At 36.4% G+C, this 27,498-nt stretch overlaps 1 protein-coding gene across 1 annotated transcript in view; it reads right to left on the reverse strand.

Annotated features, from left to right (window-relative positions):
• The window catches only part of csmd3b (CUB and Sushi multiple domains 3b), a 332,481-nt gene that overhangs the window by 143,308 nt on the left and 161,675 nt on the right, over positions 1-27,498 (reverse strand). Inside the window, 4 exon segments of the mRNA XM_043218230.1 lie at positions 4,998-5,119; positions 12,041-12,165; positions 13,484-13,571; positions 21,400-21,477. Coding sequence (XP_043074165.1) covers positions 4,998-5,119; positions 12,041-12,165; positions 13,484-13,571; positions 21,400-21,477 — 413 coding nt within the window.

Genomic DNA, 27,498 nt, shown 5'->3' on the forward strand with positions numbered 1-27,498 from the left:
TTTACATTTTTTGTGAATGTCTCTTAGGATCTGTTACAACCATTACAAAAAGGGGGGGGTATGGGATAAAAAAAAAAAAACTTTTTTCTTGAAGTACTGTCTACGAACTCTTTGATTTATTGAAAACAACACGCCAAAGCCAAGGCTGCAAGAAAACAACACAAGCGTCTCTATTCATGCTGGCAGAGTTCCAGACCTTTCAAAGTGGTCAAATACGAACTGAAAAAAGTAAGAATAGAAAAAAAATCTCTCTATGGCCCACAAGGCTTTCATGCTACCCTCCATCCATCATATGATGGGAAAACGTCCAGACGATTTCATCACGGCCTTCTGAACATTTAAATGGTCCTGAGAAAGTTAGGTTGTAAAACACAGTTTATCAGTTAAAACCTTGGGTGATTTCAGCCGTGGAGAAGTTTAGGGAAAAAGTATACATGAACAGTGAAAGTAGAGGACGTGAATATTGGTCAGGATCCTCTGTTTCACAAACTGTCCCCTGAAAGTACCTGGATAAGAACAAAACATCTTTATAAACCTATGAGCAGGCTGATGAGGAAAAGGCGAAACTTTGTAAACTTATAAAATGGTTTGTTCGTTTCCATTTATTGCCTCTGTATATCATTCCACCACAGCAAGAGTCAATCGCAGAGGCCTTGACTTGAGGTTAGGAAGAATTTTTAGTGTTTTTGTTTGTAGCGTTCAATAGATCTGCTATTTCAAGATGAATTGCAATGCTAGTGAGTCACATCCCCTGAATCAATTGCAAGGTCCTGCAATGACAATACAGACACGGCTGAAGTGCTAGCTGTCATTACAAATGTAAGGGAGAGGGATATCAATCAAAATGTCATGAGTAAGGTTGAGAACCAATTAAAAAAAGATCAGCAAAGTTTAATTCCAGAGCAAAAGTTTCTCATGAGTTGAATTATTTTTTCTTAAGTGAATAAAAAAAAACTCAGATTCATATGATCTGGTTTTTGTAAGTTGTTCAAAAAAATACAGGAAAACTAGTAAAGTGTTGGTTATAAAGATAAAGATTATAAAGATCAGCTGATCATAGCTACCTATAGGAATATGACACCCACCACAGCATTCCTATATTCCTATAGCTCTTTCCAGCATTAATCAGCAGAATTAATGTGCTCCTTTCACACAGTCAGGACTTGGTTTTCTGATATAGCCTCCTATATCTTGGACTGTTACACTTAAATATCATTAAGTTCTGTTAACCCTAAGGGGGCTATTAATGCTGCTCTCCCTGCTCATTTATGATACGCTGCATGGATGGGCAGGGAGTTTTTTTGCATAGGACTTTATGCTAGTATATGTCATTTTGACGTTAGTGGTCCTGACAGAAGTGTATTAAACACATACAGTGAAAAATAATTACAGTGAAATTCTCTGGAGCTAATGACTCTTATGAACGAGTCTGTTTGAGTGAATCAAAACCCAGTGAAACCTGATTTTTCCGTAAACGACTCCCAAGACGTCATATTACTAGCTAAAAATATGATTCCCAAGCCAAACACTCTTTTGAAAATCCAAAAACTTCCTCTTGTCCAAAATTTGTACTTTTTATATTTACTACTAAAATGATCTACATTCCTACGCATTTATTATACATTTCTCTTCTTCAAACTAATCAGAATGCCTTTCCTCCAATGCCTTTTCATCACCACGAAAACCATCACCAATCTCCACAAAAGCATCATCTCTCTCTTTCTCTTTCACGCATTCACTGATTATCTCCCTGCACACATTCACACACTTTTATTTTCTCCCCTCGATGTAGCTGTTGTGGGGTGCATCTCAAAATGTTGGAATTAAACTGAAGTGTGGCTATAAAATCCACAAGAGCAGTAAAACAGACACTGTTCACCTTTACACACACATAACTAACAAAGCCCATCATGCAGTTCCCTATAAAAGTGTAAGGGCTTTGTGGGGAAGAAGGGACGGATTGGGAGCTGTTTGTAGGGGGCAAGGCCACGATAACACACAAAAAAGGACAAGGGAGGAGGCCAGGAGCAATCACACAGAAGGCCAAGAGAAGCAGGGCAGTGAAAGGAACACACGCCCATACACTCTCTCTCTCTCTCTCTCTCTCTCTGATACAGCAAAAGCATCACCACAGGCTCTGTACAAGAAGCTAAGCAGAGTCACACCAGAATACTAATGTCAACCTGTGGAGCACAGTGTTACCATAGAGGCACCACTAGGGGTGGTAGAGTGAACCTTGGACATCTGATAATAAACTGTTCAGCCCCTCTTCACATACAACATCTAAAAGGTTAAAAAAGCTACTCTATTACTTTAAAAGTTTGAGGTTGGTAATGTTTTTTATCTGTTATCAAAAACACTGTAATAAAACACACTTACATAGTGAAATATTATAATTTACTATTGGTTGTAATATACATTAAAAAGTTATGTACTCCTGTGATGGCAAAGCTACATTTTGGTCAAACATTTGACCAAACATTTGGTCAAAAATGACTTCCTTTTATCATTATCATCAGTTATAAACGGCTGTGGTGTTTAATGAATAGAAAGTCTGAAGAACTGCATTTATTTGAAAAAGTAATCTTCTGTAACAATATAAAAGATTTTAGTGTAACTTTTGATCAGTTCAGTGATAAATGATATTTCAGTATTATGTGGAACATGTTAAAAATGAATGGGGGATTTCTACCACAGTACTTTAGACCAGGGGCACCCTCAAACTTTTCCCTTCCAAGACCCACCTAGACAAGCATAATCTCTTTCGAGACCCACCAAAATTATTATATATATATATATATATATATATATATATATATATATATATATATATATATATATATATATATATAAAACAATTCACATTACTTTCAGCTTATTCTTATTTAAAAGATGGATATTGGAGATTAATAATAATAGTTAAACTCAGCGCAGACAATGATCCTTTCGTGTGTGTAGGGCAGAGCCAAATAACCCACCAAACAGTTTGGAGATGAAAATAATTGTGAAATAACTGTAAAAATAATAAAAAGATGCGTCTTATTTTAAATAAAGCCTAAAAACCGAAATGATGAATTTACATCAGCCTGAAATGTACTTTTGCGATAGTTAAAAATAACTGTTTAGCAATATGTCTTCAAAAGATTTTTGGAAATTTTGGAAATATTGTTATGCAAGCGTGTGGAAATGTAAAAAAAATGTTTTACAGTTAAATCCGTGTTTGTGCCCCGCTCATGTGAAAAGTTCCTCGTTAATAATGCGGACCGAGTAGAGGTCTGCATTCCCGCGAACTGCCGCACCTGACCAGATTTTGTGATTATATTCCAGAATAAAACACGATAGTGGTCGGCAACTCTTGTGTAATTTGAACCAGTTCCCAGTGTCCTTTCAGAGCAGCTTATCTGCACTTATTCTTACTGACCACTGATACAGCCTGCATTCAGGGCTGTTATGCGCAAGCTGCAAGCATGAACCGTGTTTTCTGCGGCACGCATTTTATTTGCAAGATCTACACACAGCATGTACGTGGCAATGCCCGGAGCGGAGCAGTGGTAAATATAGCCTACAGGCCTCAAACTGAACGGGCAGGTTGTGGAGGAGTGACAGAGCATAATAAGAATCCAGCAAAGTGTGGATGCGCTGTCCTTGATAAACGTTCAACTCGGTTTTTTTCTTAGCCTATAATTTTAAATGACAGATGTCGTATTTATTTATTTATTTTTTCTCGACACTTTTCCTACTGTGTAACAAAATGTTAACATAATTGTATATTTCGACAAGACAAAACAGCTAATAGGCTATTTTTGTGCAGTCTACAGTCTACTTTTTCTCTATGTGACACTTTTTCCTATTGTAAATGTTAAACGAATTGTATCATGACAAGACAAATACAAATAAGAAGTAACATTTTTGCACACTTTTATTTTCTCTATGATACGTTAATTTTCTACGGTCTTTGCAGCTAACATTTGTGCTGGCTACACTTTTATTTGTTAACCTATCTCTCTTTCTTTTAGTAGCAGAAAATATTAATGAGAGATTCTGGAAACATAGCGGGGACGGTGGGGTAGGAAAGAAATGTATTCAAAGCGGGTGAACCGGGAGCGGGTGGACGCGGGATATAACCTCACGGGAGCGGGAGGCGGGACTAAAAAAAACACGCAGACCTCTAGACCGAGCCTTTTAATAATGAACCATCGCTCTGAGACCAACGCTGTTATTGCAACTTGTGCACACCTGTGCTTCAAAACACGCAACTTGTTTCAGATCGTGGCCTTTGCGATTCGAAAATCACACTAGACAATAACACAATTTCGTAATTAAAGTTGGTACATCGTGCTGCCCTAGACTGAACTCTCTGTGTGTCATTGAAATGCAAATATAGTTGCAGCAAGTGACTTTGTGCGACCCACTTTGTTACAGTTTGAAAACATTTTTTGCTTATAATAATTATGCTATTTAATTCTAAAAGATGACATCATTTTGGAAGTTTGAATTGAAATCCAGCATGACGCTTCTGTAGGATACAGTCTTCATAGAAATGAACAAAACAACGAGCTGTGACTTTTTTACATTTTACCAGCTCAATAACAAAATGAACATTTCAACAATCTATAATCTTTAAATGAACATCTGAACAGTCATGTACGGTGAATAGACAGCTGAATTAGTGACTAACAGAATCCTTGATGAATTAAAAGCCCTTCCTGTCAGTGATGTTTGGCTTTAAAATGAAAACCTGTGAATGAACCCAGTAAAACGCCACAAAGTTTAATGGAGCAAAAACAAGAACGCTTCTTATAAAACATATTTTCTTATATCTATGATGACTGTATATGGGAAGGTCATTTAGTTTTGAAATCCCTTGACTTCTGAACCAGGAGAGTGCAACAGATTTAACATACTTTGTGAATGCTCTTCATACCCTACAAGCTACTCATTAAAAATAAACAATATTAAAGGCATAAGAGCATTATCAAACACATCCTCGCTCGTACCTTGTTTAGGTTGCTGGCTGTGATGATCCACACACACTGGGAGTTGCTCTCATACTGAATGGGGAAATTGGGTGAGGTGAACGTCCCTGACGGACCTTGTAGATTAGATCCACAAGTTTTCACTGTAAAGAAGAAGAGGGAGACAAACAAGAGAAAAGTGAGAAAAGTGCCTTTTCTCTTCAAAAAAATGTCAAAGTCCCAGCTAATTGGTTTCAGCTGCGGTCAGCGGCCACTTAATGTTTTCTACTATTGATTCGATAATTAGGAAAAAAAGTCTGCGACCCCACCATCTCGAGGGATTGAGTTTCACTTACCGCTCGTAATGTTTTTGCGGGATTTGCACGGCTCATATTGGAATATAAACCACAAGCCTCCACCAGTCATCCATGACCGTCTTAATTTGTCAACGATTAGCAATCCAATCAAATCCTCAGATGACTAACTTCATGCCGGCTAAACGAGTTAATTCGAAGCAGGCTTAGCCAAACACACTTGGGCCTGATTCGTCATCTTAATATAGAAACGTCAGTTATAATTTGCTAAGTAGACACGCTCTGGTGTTCCTCTCCCAAAGCCAGTGACAGTGATATCTTAAAATTGACGACTGCGGGTTTACGCCTTCTCAAATCCAGCCTCTTGTATTTTTGCCGCATTTATCATGGTTGATGTCAAAGTGACAGGGCTTTGATGAAAAGACAAGGAGGCATTATCTCCAACGGCAGCAGGTTTCCACTATCGGCTCCTGACATCTTGATTGCTTTTGAAAATGAATAACTCATTATCTCAGGCAAGCGCAGGGGATCCGTGAGGCTCCTTCAGGCCCGAAAGCGTACTTTTTCCTCTGAAAGTCATTCTCTCGTCAAGGGGCTCCTAATTAGAGAAGTATCCTGTGACAAGCCCTCTCCAGTCTGGCATCCGTAATAAACTTTAGCTTGAACTGATGAGGTGTTTGCGTGAATCACCTATCAACAGTCATAAGGAAGGAATACCAATAAACCTATGTGCAGCCAGCCAGAGCCGAGGGCAAAATATGCGTGTGCGTGTTTGTGTGTGTGTTTATTAATAATAACATATTATGAAGCTTGGCAATTCGTAACTATTACCTCATGTTACATATCTTGTGACTCATATGCATTACAGGAACTGTATTAAAAACATAACAAATAAACAAAAAAACACTAGATTTCATTTTGGACAGCAAGTGGTACATCAAGCATCAAAAGTGTTCATCATACAAAATTGAATCTCAATGGCTTCATGCTCTCGACAGCCAATAACTCACTGCGCTAAAAACATTGTGGTTGGCACAAATCATATTTATCCCTGTTGAAAGCAATTTCTTGTTTAATGAACTAGTCACATTTTCTCATATTTTTCACGCCTCAGTTTTAAAAAAAGGAATGTGTAAAAAAGAAAGCGTGGTATTTTAAAAACATTTCTCCCTAGATTAAATAATTGGCTAATTAAGCAAATTATTTACAACAAATTAGAAAATTGCACGATCATACCGTCACTTCATTTTCACATCGTATCTTTCCAGCTGTGTATGACCCTATCAGAACACATTTCTGGGTCACCGACTGTAAACGAGGTCTGTTCTGTTAAGGCTTTTCAATTACAAACCTCTCTTTTCACGTAACAAATTTCCCCCCGATTAATCACAATATACTTTTTAACAGCCCCCAAAATACGAGGGGAATGCTAAGGTAGGATGTCAGGTGTCGGACCAAATAAATGGACGAACGAAAATTTATGATTAACTCAACGTACCCCAGGGATGTCAAAAAAATAACATAGATCCAGGCAATTTTCTGCATGAATTCATGTAGCATCTTCTCAATTAGTTCGTGCAGCCTGTAGCGTCAGGAACAAACAGGCACCCAAGTGACATGAAGGTAGTGATTTAGTCGAAAGCTAAAGGTTAGGGGCCCGCTGAGAGACAGTCGCACCAACTTCACATGTGTGAGAGAGACAAAGTTGGGGGCGTGGATTCATGCAGAAACAAGCTTCTCATCCATACTGAGAGGGTTCTGGAGTGGGTATCATTGCAGGGGTTGGGGGTTTTGTAAGCTTGCGCAGTAGGTGGTCATGTTCTCTGAGCGTGCAGACTCCCAACGAAGAAGGCAGCTGTCCAGATAGCTGCAGGCACTCCTTAACACCAATCTGACACAACTAGCAAGTTACTTGCGTATCACAGGCTGATTTCTACCCCTGGCTACAAGTTATTTGTGGTTAAACAAATGCAATCCTTCCATCTTACGCTTCTGAAGTGCTGGTTTGTGAACAGATTTTTGTTCAGCATCTAGCTTTGTGTTCATTCAACATTTTGATTGCAAAATGTAGCAGACCAAGCAAATTTGACGTTTCCTTTTGCTTTTTTGTAGTAAAAATCCAACACGTAACATTCATGTTTCCGCTAAAATATTTAACTCTCTACTTTGCTAAAGTACTACCTTCTTATCACTTGGGTGCCCATTTGTTTTTATGGCTTTAGACAGCACAAACCAACTGAGATGATGTTACACAAAATCAAAATACATAAATGATGTAAAGGTAAAATGTTCATAATTAAGCAGCACAACATCATTTTCAACATTTTCCTCATCCGCATTAATAATATTAATCAGAAATGTTTCTTGAGCACCAAATTAGGATATTCAAATGATTTCTTGGTTCATGTAACACTGAAGACTAGATTAATTCAGCATTTGAAAATACTTTAACAGTTACAATAGAGGGGTTGCTTCAAAATTTTAAGTTACAAGTATATCTTTTTTCTTAAGTAAATAATTAAATGGTGTATATAACATTTTAAAATCAATATTGTTCATTAAAATCATTTAATTAAAATGCTAGCTCATTTTTTGTCAACAAACATTTCCAGGCCTAATTTGATTGACAAGATAAACCGCTGATGTGTTTTCCTGTCTTTTTGTTCTTTTTATTGTATAATAAACGACTACTGTTTGTTTTACCTTCTGTATATCTCTCTCCATCATGTTATCTCATCCCATAATGTCCCTTAGTCTTTCCCACTTTTCTCTAGACGTGCGATACTAAGAGCTACAACACTGATGGGGTGTACACAGAGCGTCTATAAACAATTCACAAGTCCATCCCTGCTGTTATTCCTGTCGCTAGCTCTCAGTGTTGTTGTACTGTTCTTACATACTAGCGACAACGACTTATGGACAAGCTTGCGATTTAAGAGCTCAGGGAAGCGGTCCAGAAAGCTACATCAGTTCTCACAGTGACGTATATCTGCGCATGCTTGTGCCTTCCCTGACAGCTCAATTATGGCTTGCTAAATGAACGGCCTTGGCTTGGCGCTCTCGCCTGTAGCAAAGCAGCCAGAGAGAAATTATCTATAAAATTAAAGGACAGGATGAGCAAACAATTCATTACTTGGCCAACGATAGCCTGTCACATTTTATCCCACCTTCACAAAACAATGACACGAACTCTTGGATGCGTAAGACTGACATTTATTACAATAAAAGCTAAAAGTAGAGAGAAAAAAAATACTAAGGATATAAATAGTTCATATCTGAAAAAAATCCACTGTACAAGCGTTATAGAATAGTCAATTTAAGCAAAACCATATTAGCAATTGCGCGGTATTTGCGCAACATCGCAACTAAAAAGTTAGGTAAACTTGTGGTACACAAACGCAAAAATAGACTTTGGCGTGTTTATGCTACACGATGGGTAGGATTAGGGTTGTGGGGTAGATTCATATGTATGCATTAACAGTGTATCATATGCACGGCAACAAATTTGTATCATAAGCACACAAACACATGTGTGCCATAAATTGTAAAAAATGGCTGTGATTTTAATGGCCATTTAAACCTGTTAAATGGTTAATTCCTGAAAAATAGGGTGGTATATTAACATTATATCAGTTAATGAAATTACAGTACTTAACTGTTAATTTAACTCAAAACCGTAAAACCTAAAATGTTATTTTGATTTTTGATGGTTTAGTTCCAGCAACCACAGCTATTTTTTACTGTAAATTTTACAGATTCTTTTTTTACAGTGCATATATGCCAAAAATATTTTCATATAAATACTATAAGTTTTCGTTTTTATTTAGCATATTATTCATGTAAATTTTAATGAGACTGGTTTATTCTGTCATTCTGTGGTCTGCCAACAAAAATAACCACTTTACTATATCCAATGAGGTCACTGGAGAGATTTTGCCAATGGCAGTGAAGCAGCACAATTGAAACTGATAGGTCACTTGGCAACGATAACATGATGTACTTTACTGTAGTATGTCAGTAATTACTTATTAAAAAGAAGTATCTGCTATAAGTGTATGAAATTTCACATTTGTTTGACGAACAAGTAATTTGCAGTGATTCATTTAGAAAGAGAAGTCGCTTGTATAACTGCAGAAATAATCACTTAAAAATCCCCACCATATTGTTGAAACACCACACAGCCAAACAAATTCAAGAACAAGAACACTTTACCAATTTCTTCCTCCTTCACCTATTCTTCTACCTATTTGGTTTAATATTACATTAGCCTCACTGCCTACTGTCATTCTAACTCTGCTAAAATAAAATAATAAAAAGCTTATCATTTAACATTTAGTGCTAAGAACCAAGGTAATTGCCCACTGCACCAGATAAAACAACCTCCTTTATGTATCCCTTGTATATCCAGTCATATTCGCTGTTTTACACTTCCTGACATTGAATCTGACCTCTACAGGGAAAATGGGCAAAGTCAGCACCAAACATACAGATTAGAAGACTCCAAGACATTGGAACGGCTGAACTAAAAAACAATCGCCACCCAGAATGATCAATTACATTATTAAACCTTGAACGCTGTTCCACACCTCCATTTTCCTGCATGCTGCAGACTTAAAGCCACAAAACTCATCCGAAACTCCAAACAAATACAAACTCACATTACCACCTATATAAAAGGCACTCGTCTTTCTAAACCTAAACCAATAGGCCTATTCTGATTTTTAAGAAGAAAAGATTTACCGCACTTTACTCGATACTCAAGTTTTTAAATCTGTCTTTTTCTATCTGCTGATTAATGAAAACAAAATGTACTGCTATGACAATCTGTAAATTGTAATATATCACCTGTGATTTCTCTAGGTGGCCACTTGGGGTCGTACTGCCTAGTTTCTGCTTATCGAGGTCCATAACAATTTCAGAGTATGTTAGCATTCGCTTTTAGATCAATGGCAGTTGCTTGGCTAGTGCAGAGCTCTCTGGAAGGTTGAAATCTGCCATCTTTGCTCACAGGCACTCTCTGTTCCAGACAGAAGTTTTAGAGCCAATAGTCTGAGCAGTAAATGCCAATGTGACTACTCTGGAATTGGAGAAAAATGACGGCTTGACTCGCTGATGGCAGCACAAGAACATGCAAGCTCCCTTTCGTTAGTGGCTAGCCACAGCTGTGACTGAAAAGAAGACCTTTTAAGAGAGATTGGTTACTGGGAACATATCTACTCGTATCTAATTAAACACATAGGCGGGGTACGTAGTAACATTTGACATATTAATATCCCTTATTATTACATTCAGTTTAACATTAATCTAATCTAATTAAAAAAACATGCAAGATAAACTAAAACCTCAATAAAAGCCCTTTATAAACCTCGTAATAATTATAATTTTACACGCATAGTAATTGTGTAGCTCAACATAAGCTACACAGGTCAAAACCACGCAGGCTAATACGTACACGATAATATTCATAAAAGGAAATTATGCAAATTACATTGCATGGAAATGCATCATTTGTGCAGTTTTACAACGTTCCCACCCCTGCGCAACTGGGATTTAAAACTGGCTAGTCACTTCTGCTGAACAATAAAAGATGGTGCAAGCTGTTAACTAACAGATCGGAGACTAAAATGATTGCAAGATGCCCTTGTTTTAAACCAACACTAAAAACAGAGATGCTAATTTACTTAAGCTAAGTGAATTCATATTGCGCTTGTTTAATTAATGATAAGTGTTTGAAATTAACAAGTAAAATAAGTAAAAAAACAGAACATCCAGTGATCCCTAAATGCTGATGAAAGTGTCCGTGTCACTCCACTTCATTTTGAGCTATAATTAAAGTGTCCTCCTGAATGATGGAGACAGTTCAATTCCTGTTTGTTTGCCCAGGGCAGCCAACTGACACTTAAAGCCATTAGGGCTGCGAAAAGCTAGAAGTCACTGCTGGCATGCAAATACTGCTCTGAATTTTACTAGTTGCCATGGCAATACTATCAGATCCAGCAGAAAAAAAAAATTATTAGTAAGCCTGTCACAAGACAACTGCAAACACTCCCGAAATTAATTAATATTACCCCTTCTAACCTACCCCTTCTAGCAATAATTAATCCTGCTAAGTATTCAGACCAAATATCTTTTCACGATGGCTGACCCACATTCATAAGAGAGGCTGACAACCTATATAGAGACTGTGTAGGTTTAATCTTAAAAGGATAGTTCACCCCAAAATATTTTTTTCGCGTATGGCTTAGTTTCTTTTCTGGAACTCAGAAGGAAATTTAAGCAGAATATTTAAGTTGCTCTTCTTCCATTCAATTCAGGTGAATGGTGACCAGGTTGAGCTGCTTAATGTTCTTAAATACTATATTTAAATACTGTGTGCAGAGATTTATTGTGCCAGATTTTATGTCAGAAATGCTAAACCCATAGGTGTATACACGGTGTTCCAAGGGACAACATTGCATCTTATCTTTCCCTAAAAGGTGAATATAAATACCTTGGAGTATTAATATGTATTAAAGGGGTTGTTCACTGAAAAAAAAAAACAGTCATTAAATAGTCACCCTAATGTAATTTCAACCCTGTGAAACCTTTGTTCATCTTTGGAACACAAATTGAGAATATATTTCCAAACATCTCTTTTTACAATACATGCAGTAAGTTTGGAGCATGAATGTAAGTAAATGTTTTTAGGTGAAACTACCCCTTTAAATGGCAGGACTAGACCACCGTCTAACATTAATCTGATTTACACTTCTTGAATTTAAACAGACTCACCTCTACAAACAGGTCTATGATCAGTCCATGCCGCGAACACCTCTGCCACTCTCTGACATGTGATGCTCTTGGAGCCCTGGAGAACGTGGTCTTCATCACAGGTGAACTGGGCTGTGGCACCAATACTGTAGGGATCGGGATCCATATGCACGCACACAGGATGACAAACAAATCAGATCCAACACAAATCCATTAGCACAACTGAATAATCAGGGTGAATGCCATATTTAATTTGATGCACATGGAAATGAGGCTTTTATAGCTAAAAGCACAGTTCAGTGGGTTATAACATTGTGCACCACGGTAGCAGTCATTCATGCAAGACGCCACGGAAAAATACTGTTCGTCTTTCCAAAAAAATCAGAATTTCAAGTGAAATATGCCATCTACTCTCAGTTCTACGCAAGCACGCAACGCACATACACAAAGACATTTGAGAGAAAAGTATTGCAGCATGCACAAGAGGAGGATAAATAAATGAAAGGATATCAAAAGAGCGTCTTATCCTCCTTGCTAGCGTACAATCAATACTGTGGTGCTTCTTGATACTTTATAAAAGTCTAGTTTGAAGCTTCCTCCATTCCTTCAACCTGCAGTTGAGCAGAACTCAACAAATCCGCTCAGCGAGCCCCGACACTTTCACATTTTGAAAATCCTACACCTTCATTTGAGGAAACCGCAAACAGTTCTTTTACAACATGTAGCACGATCGTGTGTGTGAGACCCTCTGCTAACAAACATCAAACGCTCCCGCAGAATTCGCTGGGGTTTTTTCGGCAATCCTGAAACCATGTTACACGAAAACCTGAAATAACATCAGTGTCACACTTTGAATCGACTAGCCCTAATTAGCGGTAAAGCCATGCTCATATTGTCAGCTTCCCTGTGGAGCTGGTATTAGCATGACATTGGGAAAGTCTTGGAAGAGCCTGGTCTGGAGAACATGATTTATATGCTCTGGGAGTGCTAAACAGAGGACACTACTAGAAGATATTCAGATGTTACAATATTAATGACAAGTATCCGTGTTAGAAGCGCCGTATCCATAATACAATTTCTTCTCTTCCTGGAAAATTTACTATGTAAGGGCTGCCCGTACATTATCTCAGTTATTAAACAATTAATACTCCATACATATGTGGGCATTAAATATCGACTTGAGTTGAAATTATTTAACTTGTCTGCATATAACCTTGAAGATTCTGCTAAGAAAAACACGCTCAGTACAGCAGGAAGACAAACACTGCAACAATATTACAGTGTTTCATCTGCATGTATGATGGCATGAATATTAGGAAACATCAGAATGCTTCGACTGACCAATAAGAATGTAATTATTAGCATCTAATGCTGGCTGTCTTGGTGAAGAATGTGGAAATAACAGTCACCAGATACCTTCTCGCGAAGCCATTATCGGGTCACACAGTACCTAAGGGTGATTACCTAAAGTCGTTGCCAATGCGCTTGCCGTTTTCAGGTTCCCCCGGGTCTGGACAGGAGTTAGAGGCCTGTTTGATTCCTCCTTCGTTTACTGCGAATTCAGAGCACAGTTTGCCATTATTAGACACATACATACGGATAAATATAAATATCCTCATGCAAGTCTCATGCAAACGGTTTCACAGAACTGCTGACATTAGAGGAGGTGGACAAAGGCACAGACAAAGACACAACGCACACATCCGAAAAATGATCTAATTGATAACTTAACACATCCCCACAAATGTCTCTCAGTGCGGTTGTCGCATTGTAAGAGTGTGACTACTTCATTGAAAGTGGTGTATCTGCTAAATCCCAGGCAGTGTTAACAGCTTTTCATGCTAAATTGAGGGCACACTTTATTATCAGTAGCATTAATAGTAGATTAGACACTATGTTGGGGGGGAGGTATGGGTAGCTGACTTAAGAAGTGGTTCAAGTACAATATGCAGAAACCCTTGTGCAGAATATATATATATATGTATATATATATATATATATATATATATATATATATATATATATATATATATATATATATATATATATATATATATATATTCATATAGTGATAGGTATGGTCCATGTGACTAGTCTATAATTTTGATAACTTTGAATCTGGGCCGAAAGGACCATGCCAGCTCTCATTTTCCAACTAAATGAATGTGACTTCAAATGCAGCCCTTTACACACACATACACACTTGTAGGTGCACAGTGTGATGAAATTAATGCACAATTAATATTGCATTTAACCATGCAGTTAAAATATGCTGATTACTACAAAGAGAGGTCTCAACATAATGCAGAAATACTCACTATCATCCACATGCACACAAGCATAGCACTGTAAAATGAGAATGACTCCCTGCATCGAAGACACTCACATTTTTTATGCATCCTGAACTATTAAAGGAGCTCCAATGACTCTACAGTGCAAATGCAGAATTTTACACTTTTTCATTTTATTGTACCATCTTAGTAGTTGGACCTAACACAGCGTCCTTAAGTGGATGCATTTGCATTTGTTCGACGGCCTCCAAAACTTTTGATTCTTAAGATAATCTTATGAGGAATGGTGGCTTCTTCTAATTCCTGTTTACTGATTTAAACACCTGCTGGATTTAAATGAGGCTCAAGATGTCCCGTCTCTCCAGAAATGGCTTGCCATCGAATAATGGAGGTGTGATCTTGCCACAGGAACTCTCTAAGACTGAAGGATGCCTACTGATGGTGTAATTTATTTGCACACGCTGTCCCTGTTGTTTAAGTGGCAACTTACTAAATTATGCAGATGTTGGGACAAAAAAGGGATGAATTTAAATACTTGTGATGTAGTTCTAGATTTTTTTGGAAGTTCTGTCGTAGTGGTTTTATCCCACAGGTCAAAGGTAGTGGCATTTAATGTCATACAAATGTGTAGCATAAGATAAAGCGGAATGTACATCATTCATGTGTTTTTTTTTCTTTTTTGAATAGGATCATTGAGTGGCTGTAAGGAAAAAGAACAAAAAGTCAGAGAAAAACAAGTAGAGGAAGACAGACTGTTATATTGTTCTTGATTCACCTCTCTCAAGCAATTTGAAAATTAGCCCCATTTAAAGTAGCTTCAACTTAAACATTATGTACTTTTCGGCAAAGACTGTCAAGTCACCTCAACCTGTTTTTCCTCCAAGTATTCATTGTCCTGCTTTTTACATATTCTATCTGGCGTCTTCATTAACTATTAAAGGTTCTGGAAAGGCGCAATGGGAAAATGGAGCATATGCAAATGTCAAACCGATACAAAGGTTGAGTTTGTCAAAGCATGGGTGAAACTGTGACTAACATCAAAAGCAACAGATTGTCAAAATGTGATTTTCCTGTATTTTGCAGAGCTTTGAACATTGAGATACTACGCCCACACTGTGACTGAGTTAATTATCTATTTCTATTCATGCTATTAATCCATGCTTACTATTTAAAATCAACTCCCGCTTTACCTGCCAATAAGTTCACGGATTTTTATCAAGATTAGGTTAATATGTAAATTACTTAGACTTCCTAAAAGTCTTTATGCCTCTCTATAAAGTCCAAACATTTATTCTAAAATTTTACATACACTTATGTGGCATCATTTATTTATTTTGTATTACTAGAGGACTAATAAAACATATCATGCCTATCATATTCAGCCGCTTGCTCTGGTCTAGAAATTGGTTATTTAACTCAGGAATCAGGAAAAACAGCTTGACTTGCCAGAGTTTAAATTGAATGGAAAACTCTAGGATGTGATGAATGTGGACTCATATCGGTGGCGACAACAGCAAATAACAAAAACTACACATGAAGAAATTAAGATGTTGTGATTTAAGACAGGCCAAAACAGACAGTTTCTGATGAATGTCTGTAATATGTGAGATGGGGTAATATGATCTATCTCTCTGTCTATCCTTTCATTTACTAATTCACCAGTCCAAACATCCATTTAAATAACGATTTGTCTCTGAAAATGGCCACAAACAAACAAATCAACCCCGAGTATAAAGAAAAAAAAGTTTTTGATTCAAAATCAGCCTGCATTGCGAAACATTCAATAACGTGACTGAGCGTGGGAGTAGTGTGACTGTGTAAAAAAAAAAAAAAGCCATTGTTATATCTGCGCACATGTGCAAGGTGTATTTACAGACTTGCGTGGGATTTAGCTTAGATTTTCTTGCTCGTGAAGCTAACAAACACTGTGATACTTTGAGCCCTTTGAGTGCACTGGACTTTACTCTAGTACATGAAAACGGATACAACATGAGCTTTTCCTCTTATTCTCAAAGAACAATCACATGAAAGCCCATCAGATTTTTTTTCAGTCCCGGTCAGCTGAGTTAACAATTCATTTTATTGAGTGCCATAAAGTTTTGTTCATAAAGAAATTTACAACAGTGCTAAAAATTACGATAATTACAATTAATATAACTCAACACTAATCCTCTCTAACCCTAATGATATTTTAAGAAACAAATAAAGAGATAATTTATCTTCAGTCATTTTTTTGAGAATATGCATGCCCAAAAGGTTGAGTTACTTTAATATAGTAATATAACTTTAATATAGGGGTAGTTTTCAGTCATTTTGTCTACAAAAGTGTCAATTTTATGCTTCAACTTTAGACCTCATTTTACTGTGTAATGAGGCATTCAGTGATATTGTCTTTGGAAGGGCTGACTGATATCTTGACCGTATACCTTTTGGAGAAAGCTTGATCAAATTTGGCCCTGCTTTTGGATGTGAGCCAGTCCTGATTCAAATAAAAAAGGCCATTAAAATGTGATTAAAATGCCCAAAATGCCTCTCAAGTCTTTGTAGCAAGACACCTTTATCTCCTATCTCACAACCCTCATAAAAATGCCTCGTGATTTTCTCAATTTTCTTTTATTTTCAATGTCAATTAGTCATGATTTCTACGGAACCATTTATTCTTCTGATTGAATTTGTGACCAATTATAGTCTGATGTAATTCCTCTACCTTCAGGTGAAACCTCTTCATCGTAACTATAACTGAACATAATGAACTCTCTGGGAACTGAAAAGTGCCAAAAGTTAGTAAAAGCACATTTAAAATAGTCGAAATTTTATCTTGCTATATTGTATTGTTTAGTTGACCTTTGTGATTAAGGCTTTCAGTCAGAAGAAAAAACGATAACGCTTTACAAAAAGGTCCATTAGTTAACTAGATTAGTTAACACAAACTAGAATGAGCAATACTTATACACCATTTACTAATATTAGTTCATGTAAATTTCAGCAATTAATAATTTAAATTCTATTAAATGAAGAAATCATGGATTACAGTACTTTTATTAGCTAACATTAACAACAAAAAAGCTAAATAGTGTAATAAAAGTATTGTTCATTGTTCATTCATGTTAAAAAATTACTTTATTGTAGTGTTACCAAACTTTTTTTTAGTACATTTCACAGCTGCAGTGTACTTTTAAAGCTACAATAAACTCTTTTCACAACAGCTTAACCTCACATAAAAAATATACTGAAGTGCTAGCAAATATAAGTGAAAACAGTAATAGTTTAGTATTAACTAAACTAATCACACCGCAACATTAGTCTCTTTTTCATGTAAAAGGAACGTTGCTAAGAAACGTCTTCTCTAATATTCCATATATCAAAACACATCCGCTTAAAAACAGAGGCATTTTGTTAAAGAAAATGATGAAAGCTAATAGAACCCAACTGGCCGTTGAGGTCAGGGGACTGCCTTGGCGTTTAACTTGCTGTTTTCTTCTAATGGGCTCTGAGCTGAAGCATCATGTTGCAGTTTTCACCATCCATCAGCCTGGGAGGATTTAGGCCTTTCTGTGGAAGTTGGGGGTTATTTTAGTGCGCTTCTTTTTTCCAGGTCCTCCTTTAGAATTATCCCTCTGCTATGTTTAGAAAAGTTGCCTTTTTTCTCACATTCAAGGCCAGTGGAGTATGAAACCCACAGGGCTTTTAGAGCTCAATCAACAGTCAGAGAAGCAGAACTCTCTGTGAGACCTGTTATTCTCATTCCCTCAAACTTACCCTCTGCCTCTCCTTCTCTGCATCCCTCTAATTCACACAGACAAATACATACCCGCACACACTCTCTTGATGCTGTATCTCGCACAACACATTCGAGCACAAAACATTCATAAATTCAAAACACATAGATCCCCGGCTAAACTGTCTTTACTCTGTGATACGAACTGACTGGTAAATAGAAAAACGACATTGTCAGATTCGCATTCACTGCCTTATACCTTAATAAAAAAGGATGCTATTTCTGATCAAACGCTTATTGGCATTTCCCATAGACATTTTTTATTGTTAATTTATTCATATGTGGCCAATGCACAAACAAATCACAAATAAAACATAGCTTTGTATAAATACTCAATGCTTCATGCCCTTTCTTGGAGCTCGTCAACGTGCGTCGGGAAAAAATGGGGCGTTCGGGTGAACACACAAACAAGGCGAGCAAGCGAACGTGCATATCAAACATGCATTCGCATGCAATCACTTCCGCATGATCAATGTAGACATGTGCATCCATGATATCATGCCAAATTATTGACAAAATGTGTTCCCATATAGCCAATAAAGGAACATACCAGCTGAAAACAGATAAACCTGGTTCAAACTAGCAAAATGTTAAAACCAATTATACGGGATTTCATAATTCATTATTAAAACACTATCAAAATCAGCCTTAGGCACATGTAGGCACCGAGAATAAATAAATAAATACAAAAATAAATATTTAAAAAAAATAAGACTCCACTGAGTTTTGCAGTTTTGGTTTATTATTGAAAACACACGGTCGCGCTATCTGACTTTAAATAAAGGTATGAAACAATTAAGCTGCGCTGTTTATAGGTTTGAACGTAGATTTATTAAAAGAATGCTAATAATGCTATAATAATTATAATTATGAGGACAAAACCCTAGACTGCAGAACAGGCACACGTTGTGAGCAACTACATGTTTAAATCACAGATTGTCTTTCTTTATTTGTATTCTGCATTTGAACGCTTACGTGTTTACATAATCACAGTATCTTGAAATATTGCTACATAACTAGAGAGAAAGGATAAAAGGTCAATGGTTGCTCGGCGGACCGTAAACATTCCGACTTAATTCTATTAACTGCATGATGTCATGGAACACCAGCATTTATGAACACGTTTTGTTTCCAACAAAAAAATTCTGCACGCTTCAGGCTCATTTGCTTTCTAACACTACATTCTGAATGCAACAAGGCAAGTTGCATTAACAATGAAACAAGATGGACTCTCTTTTCAGAAGCACATGTTTAAAACATATTCCAAAAGCAATAGAGGGGAGTCACTAGCTTTTCTATTTGGCTTCTCTTGTATCCACTTGACATGTAAGCAGTACAACCGGAGTACAGAGTTCAATTTGAGGTCATTTTAATAGGGATCTATGAACAACACAGTGCCAGAAGCACTTTAAGCCATTACACCCAGCTCTATAAAGTCTAACAAAAGAGCCCCAACCTGCAGGTGTTTTTGACAATACGCTATAAATATATAAAAGTATGTGAGCGGGTATCTTTAGTATAACAATCCAATAGCAAAATATTCAAAGCTAAACTGTACCAAAAGCAATTTTACGCATTTGTTTTTGCATCTAAAAAAATATAGCAATTTGGAAAGTGCTAAACAGCATTTCTGCTAGCCTTACACTACATCTAAGGCAACACTGCTTCAAATTCCCTCAATAGCTTTAAAGTAAAAAAGCTAATTTCACACACAGAATGGAAAAGGCCTGAAATTATGGAAGGGTTGCTTACAGTGCAATATTCATAACAATATGCAAGTTACAAGAAAAAAGAATGTAATAGTGGATATTTCCTGTGTTTGACAGCTGCAATCTAGCTTGATAACTTTCACAATGGGTACTAGATCAGAACCGCATGGTGCAAACATTGCTCACTGTGTTGTGTTGTTGACGGACGGAGAGACTGCTGATTTGGAAATGGCGAGGGAGATTGGTCATGCAAGCAATATCAGCAGATAACGATCCCCAAATAAAGCAATAAAAAAATGAATCGAAATCGAAAAAAAAAGAAAAAACATGGCACACTCTGACAACACAAATACATTCAAAGGAAAATAAGAATAGCACAAGCAAACCAAAAAAGAAAAGAGTCAATTAAAACAAACATGACATTGTTGAAGATCATTGCATGTGTTTAAATATTTGGTCAATGGCATTCATGCTGTTGTAGTTTATCTCAAGCTCAAGTGACTGTTACTGCATATCTACAGCTAACTAATAATGCTGGACTGTCTTTCAGGGGAAAAAGGATATTCTATATATAAATATATGTGTTATATAGAATAAACTTTACTTCTCCATTTTATAGTTGATATGTTCATAATAAATTTAAGAGCAGGGGATTTTAAACTGGGGTCCAGGGACACCCAAAGGGCTTAAAACAAAATTAAATTCATTTGAATTTTCATTAAAATCCAGTACAACATAAAATAAGCAATATAAGCAATATAAAACCTTTTTCATGATTACTCTTTTTTTCTCACACAGTGTAAATGTTTTTTTTTTTATGTAAAAAAAAAAATATTTTTTATTATAATTATTCCATACAATTACATTTGCCATTATATAGAGATATTGGCATTAAATGTTTAAAACCCCCTGTTTTAGAGCTATTAAAAATTATAGGCTCCAAGTGCAACAACTGAATGTATACTGAATTAACCAACCATTGAAATAAAATGCCAATTTTTCATGCTACATAAACATGTGAGTGCATGTCAGAACATTAAATCGAAGAAACATGAAATTAAGTTTCATGTCACTTTAATTGAATTACACAAATTATGCTTAAGTGAACTATGTTCGTATGTCTGATGTCTGTTACATAACATTTTCTATACTTATACAAATCCATAATTTCTAAAACTAACCTTTTTAGACCAAAGGCCATAAAAACTAATCTTAGTTTTTGAAAGCAAAATGAAGAGCAGCTAAGGCAAACTGGATGTTGATATAAAAATGATAGGAATTTATGACGCATAAAAAGAGGGCAGATATGGCGAGCCACAAGGTCACTTCCTCATTATGGTGTACAAATCACAATTTTAGAGTAAACTGCCATTCATGCTTTTGAGGAAATAACTCTCAGTGGGGGGTTAAATTAAATTGGCTGGAAACTTCTGCTTGTGAGATATTCGTGGGAACTGAAATTCATCCGTGATTTTGCCGATAAATGCTTATCAGCACAAGATGATTTTGCAATGATCTTACAGTCACTGTTTGCTGTAATCGACTCGTAATCAAACGAGTAACACAGATTTACCATAAAATAGTAACAAAGGGTAGACTCACAGATAGAAAACTTGTTGCTGTTGTCTTTGCCAGGGAATAATTTTACTCCTCTAGATTTGAAATCTACAGACCTTTTCACTAGTTAAAGGGGGGAAAAAATGAAACAAAATAACATGAAATCAGGTGAAACAGGTTTTAAATAAACTTGTAAGCATTGAAAAATAAACCATCATCAAGCGCATGAGAGAGAAGAGCAGAAAAGTATAGCAGTGTCAACAATTTCCAAAGTGCTCTGCAAACAGAAAATATGGGCATGTGTTGAATAAAAGGCAAGGGCATAAAATGAAAAGTGAGAAGAAAAAAAAAAGATTAATAAAGGAGTGGAGGGACAGGACTTCTGTTCGGTTGTCAACCTTGACAAGGGGAAGATTTCAGCTTGCTCTGCATGTCTACACCATTCGATGTGAAGCAGACTTCGTCTAATGCCTCTGTGAAGTATTTTGGGCCACAAATGTCTGCCAAGGTATTCCTACGGGGGGAAAGTGGCTGTTTGACATGCATGCAGACAAATGGCACGGTCCTTAGGGCTAATCCAGACAAGCATGTAGCCCAGCATGTCAAAGGTCAAACAGAAGTCTTGTTGGGAAAGCAAAAGCTCCTAATAATAATAATAATGAAGATGATGATTAACTAGTCCACTCTGAATATTTGTTAAAACATCGTGGAACAAGCTTTATTTGCATTAATGCCTCTTCTTCCCTATGTAAATGGTGCATGTCATTAAACAAGCTAACTAATAAATGCATAATGAGTGCAAAGCAATGCAAACAATTCCTGGTCATCACATTAGTTATGGGAAGACCGACCTGAAAATGAACCCCGGCTTTGCCCTCAGATGCAGTGGCTAGAACTCGGTAACAGCCAGGTTAACCGGACGGAAATTAAAAATTCCAAATGTCTTGTATGAAATTAGTGTGATTTTTTTTTATCAGCAAATTAGTCTTCTGTCAGTTAAATATGAAATCATTTGAACACATGGAGTTATAAGCAAACAGCAGTCTTCATTTTATACTTTAAACCCGCATCTGCCACATTAGAAATGGGATTTGTACATTTTCATAGAAAACTGTTACTCTGTTACACAACAGAGCTGGAAATGTTTGTCTCTTCAACTGAAATGGATGTCACAGGGAATAGAGAACATGTTGGGACTCTAAAAATCTGACATGTAGTATTACTGTAAAGAGCCATGCTAATGCACATTCGACAATGGCTCTACTTCCTATAAAGATACATTCCTCTTTCATTGGAATAAATATTACATTTTTGATAAAAAGGGGACCTAAATGTGACAGTTCAGGCAGCCTATGAATATGAATGAAATATGGTGTTTGCCCACCCTTACATAATGTTTCAACATGTGTAACTTTAGTTTTCAAAACCCTTTGATATCAAAATTCTAAACACACGGCACATCATCGAAGTCATCGAACCAAATAAATAAATACAACTGACTACACATTAAAGAACATTTGAAGTCTTATTTCTAAAAAGTCAAAACGAAGTAACAGATCAAAATCATGTATTAAACCCATTCTGGAGGAAAAACTGACCAAATGACCAATTTGTCTTATCTCCTCAGATGTGTCATTACTTCAAAGTACATTCACAAAAAAAAAAAAACATTAATTAAGAAATGGTCAGGGAACAATATGTTTTAGACAATATTTGAGGCGTAGTGTTTTTAGATACAGAATATAACCGACTCGATCTGTGCTTTTTGTTAATCAAATGACAGCTACGGCAAAGCATTTACAACACAAGTAAACCAGGTCAACATACAGAGTGTTGAAAAGCAGCAATGCAAAGCCTGCATTTTTGTTCAAGACTTGCATGAATGATTTAGTAAAAATCAGTTTAGTATTTGAGCTGTAAAGTTATCTAAACCGCCATTTTAGATGTTGCAACACTTAAGTGGATGAGAGCAAGCTGAAATTATTTTCTGTGTTAATCAACATAACGGCAGAATTCAAATATACAGACCCCAGAGGAGTGCTTTAAAGTCATCCTTTCTAGCATTTCGAAGTTGACATGTTTAAACAGTTTTTATAGACGGTGCCTTTTTCAACTAAACCGAATGCACCCCTGTATATCTGGAGGAAGCTGTTTAAGAATGACAAGTGATTATAACACACCTACAGTATGCAGCGGAAAATGGAATCATTCGATCAACTCCTAATGGAATCTCACTTTCATTACTGAGCACCCATTAACCACCCACTGGATCAGCCCATCAACATAAATAAATAAAAACCAATGAAAAACTGATTTCCAAAAGCCTTCAACATGAACCTATTTAGCATTCATTTGAATATGCTATTGACATAGACACACCCAGATCCAAAGGTTTAGTGAATTATTTTGTAGATGGAAATTTGCTCCGGCACCTGTTTCTACTTAAAAGGTTTATGCTGAATAAATCATCTGACACGAGACCTGCAAATGAGATGCTCTGCAAGTTACAAGACATTAAAACTGAGGAAAGGACTGTTGACCTTAATCAATGACACGACATTAAACCACTTTTAAAGGTACATTAAAATACACTGAAATTACACATAATGCTAATTGCCATAATACTTGCTTTTTGGTATCATGAGAAAACAAATCTAACCTCAAACTCCAGTGATAATCGCAACTCTTTTAAGCTGCGGCATTAACACTGGATGTTCTATCATTATACACTTGAGTAGAAACGCTCACAAGAAATCGTAATTCATTAATTAGAAATTTTGGCAGAAATGGGCTATGTACCAGAATGATGATGATGATGGTGAAGCATTTCTGTTTTGAAAGCCATTTTTCACCGCTTATTATCCCAAATGATGTTTCAGCATCTCTTTCAATCACTTATGGCACTTTAGACATGTCAAGTAATTTGCTTATTGCTTCTTGAGTATCGCAAATGGCGCAAAATGTTGTACGCCATCAATAAAACTAAGATCAGACTATAAACACACCAGACAACACATTAAAACACAAACTCATTCATTACAATTCCCAACCAACAGCCTGGATGCAACATCAGCGATCTGTATTGGCAAATGCACATATGTATGCTAAATACAGTATATTCTAATGCACCGTAAAAGAAACTGTTCTGCATTCTTTCTACCCCAAATATGCATCTATATAGGCAATAAAGACCAAGCTTTCCGCAATTACTGTCTATTACCTGTCAAACCAAACTTTCCTCAAATTCTTTATGGCACCGAACTGACATTTTACATCTATAATTAGTCATTTAACATTTTCCTGAGCCTCCACATGTGTGACAAAGGCATTTCAACACCTATTCGGGCTAAGAGCGCTTTTCAAACACTAATTAATTTAAAAATCGAGCAGCTGTCAGCAGCTAACCAAGGTCAACATATTCATGGTTTCTTGGAAATGACTGCTCCACTGAGCTGCACAGGATGTGATGGGTACGAATCAAATCTTCAAATCCCCATTGCAAGGAACTCATCAACTCAAACCCAACTACTTCTGATGGGTTCGACGGTTTGCTGACACAAACATTTGTTTTTCCTGTTGCTGCAGACTCGCACTTAGACCTGTTTGTTCCGTTGAAGTTAAGCGAAGAGTTCAAAACACAATCAACAAGCTCCAGGATCAGAACGCCAGGTGAAAGGGCTTTCAATCCGCTTTCCTTTCGTTTTATATGTACATTGGCTCTTGCAGGTATCTTTGATGTGATCTCAGACATGTCCTTGCATTGCCACCTTATCTCCCCGCTGAGTCCCTTGGCAACCTATCCCCATGTCCATCTAGTCAAGGATAGATTACAGTAATTGTTTTCCGCCCTGGATGTCAGATTATTAGCTGGACCAAAGTCAAGCGTGGATCCTGTGCACCATTTGTTATCGGATAGGAAATAGTGATACTATCATATTTCCTTGCCATAAAGCTGACCTTCACCTTCTTACTGTCAGGCATGTGAGGGCAACATTACATAACATCTCATTCATGACTATACCAGAAACAGAGCCACACGGGTTTAGCATCTGATTAGTATTCTTATGGTTTGACGCAAATTACAATTCGTCGACCCACTTGATTGTGCTTTTCATTAAACAACGGTCTCTAATAAATACGTAAGGATAAATGATGAGCAGAGCAGAAGAATAATAATAATTGTGGAATACTTGCCACTTTCTGGTCATTACTTCACCTGAAAGCCTTCCTGAGTGAATTCTGACCTCGTGGATAAATCTCTTCTGCTGAGACCAAGCGCGCTACTCTTGTCTAAAAAGTAACGGCAACACTGAGAGCCATTAGAGTTACGGATATATTTTTCTCCTGGGGACGTTTACCCTTTAAAGACTTATATACCCCTAAGAACTCAGAAGCTTACAAAACCTCTGCATTATCAATGAATAGTGGATGGCATTTTCTTTAATGGAGACTTTCTTTTGCAGATTGAGGGTGGGGGTGTCTAATATCAGCTTTGGCCTCAGGATGGTCCTTTTGACCTCTGCAAGCACAAGTCTCAATCACAATAAAATGTATAGCTCAGTTCCTTTATTTACAGTTGCTGAAATCGTTCAAGTAAGTGAGAAGAAAACTGTAAATGACCGACGAGGTGAGATAAATACTGCTTATGTTCTTAAATTGAGCGGTTTGATGAGCCAGTGTTGCTCAGGGGTAACTTTGGTTGTTATTTCTGCTTCTGTGAAAAATCTATACAACAAAAAACCCTTCTGTGTGCCCTTAGGCTGCTTATATATGAGTAAACATTAATAACTACTGCAGGCCAGTAAAGAAAGTACTAGCTGTGCATTTGTTGATCCATTGAATAACATGTTGGCTATGATAACCATATTAAGCATTACTATGTCCAGAGAATTATGTACAGTATCTAAGATGATCCATAGGTGCATATTATATTATTATGTTATAAATCTAAATTATTAGTCACTCTACAGTCAAAGCAAGTTTTTATTTTTTTCACTTTAAAACCATTAATATCATCAGATTTCCTGCTGTTCTTGTAAATGATTCCGTTTAGAGAAGCTCTTCATGCTTATTTAGCTTGGTTATCAATTAGACTGTGATGTTACTGTATCCAAAATAACTAGACAAAAAAAATCCACTTAGCAACAGCTTACCCATTTTTAGAGCAGAAGTGAAAGGGAAATTCTGATCTAAAAATACAGTTACTGCTATGCATGGACTGTTTGCACTGGTTTTATGCACTGTGTTTTTCAATGCAGAAGTAAATAATTTCCTGTGAATGTTTTTGACTTATGGTAATTTAAAGTTTAGTTACAGGTAAAAAAAAAAAAAAAAAAAAAAAAAAAAGAATAATAAAACAGTAAAACATTTTGACAGCCTACATGTAATTATGACAATAAATTACAAGAATATAATGACAAATGCTAATTCACAATGTCATATTCATTTTTAAACAGTTTATGAACAAAAGTCGTTTTCCTTCCAAATCTCAAAAAAGTAAAGTTTCTCATGTTTGCAATGTATAAATTCAGAAAACTGAATAAATAAGCTTTCCATTGATGTATGGTTCGTTAGGAATAATAAATCAAATAAACAAATAAATAAATAAATAAATTAAAACTAAACTTGAATCTCTGACAATCTCAACATCCTACGCAATTTTGCATCTTTTTTTGTAATTATTGTTAAATTATTGTTAATTAATTAATTTTTATTTGTTAACTGCTAACTACAAATAAAAATTATATTTCCAGTGTTGACTAGAAAACTATAAGCAGAATGTTTGAGAAATACAAACAGAGTGCTGTCTTGTCTGCCCTGTACAGATGGTGTTGGGCAGTTTGGCAGTGAAATATTCAGTAAGAGGTTCTGGGATTCCACTCTGTTGACTAAAATTGGGACAATTGTGTATGTTTCTGCTACATGTCAATTTGGTTTTGCCTAAAGCCCATGCAGGCACAGATCCAAAAGACAGGGAAGCCTGAGTTGGAGTACTGTAAGTTTATGAAATACAGATAATGTGACACTCTTTATTTTATTATGTTGTTACGCCGATATGTCAACAACTTCAATCTCTATATTACATTCATTTCACATCTTCTCCAGTTCAAAGGCCACGTTGCTCAAAAGATTATAACATAATGT

The sequence above is a fragment of the Puntigrus tetrazona genome, chromosome 19 (assembly GCF_018831695.1).
Source record: "Puntigrus tetrazona isolate hp1 chromosome 19, ASM1883169v1, whole genome shotgun sequence".
In the NCBI taxonomy this organism is placed as follows: Eukaryota; Metazoa; Chordata; class Actinopteri; order Cypriniformes; family Cyprinidae; genus Puntigrus; species Puntigrus tetrazona.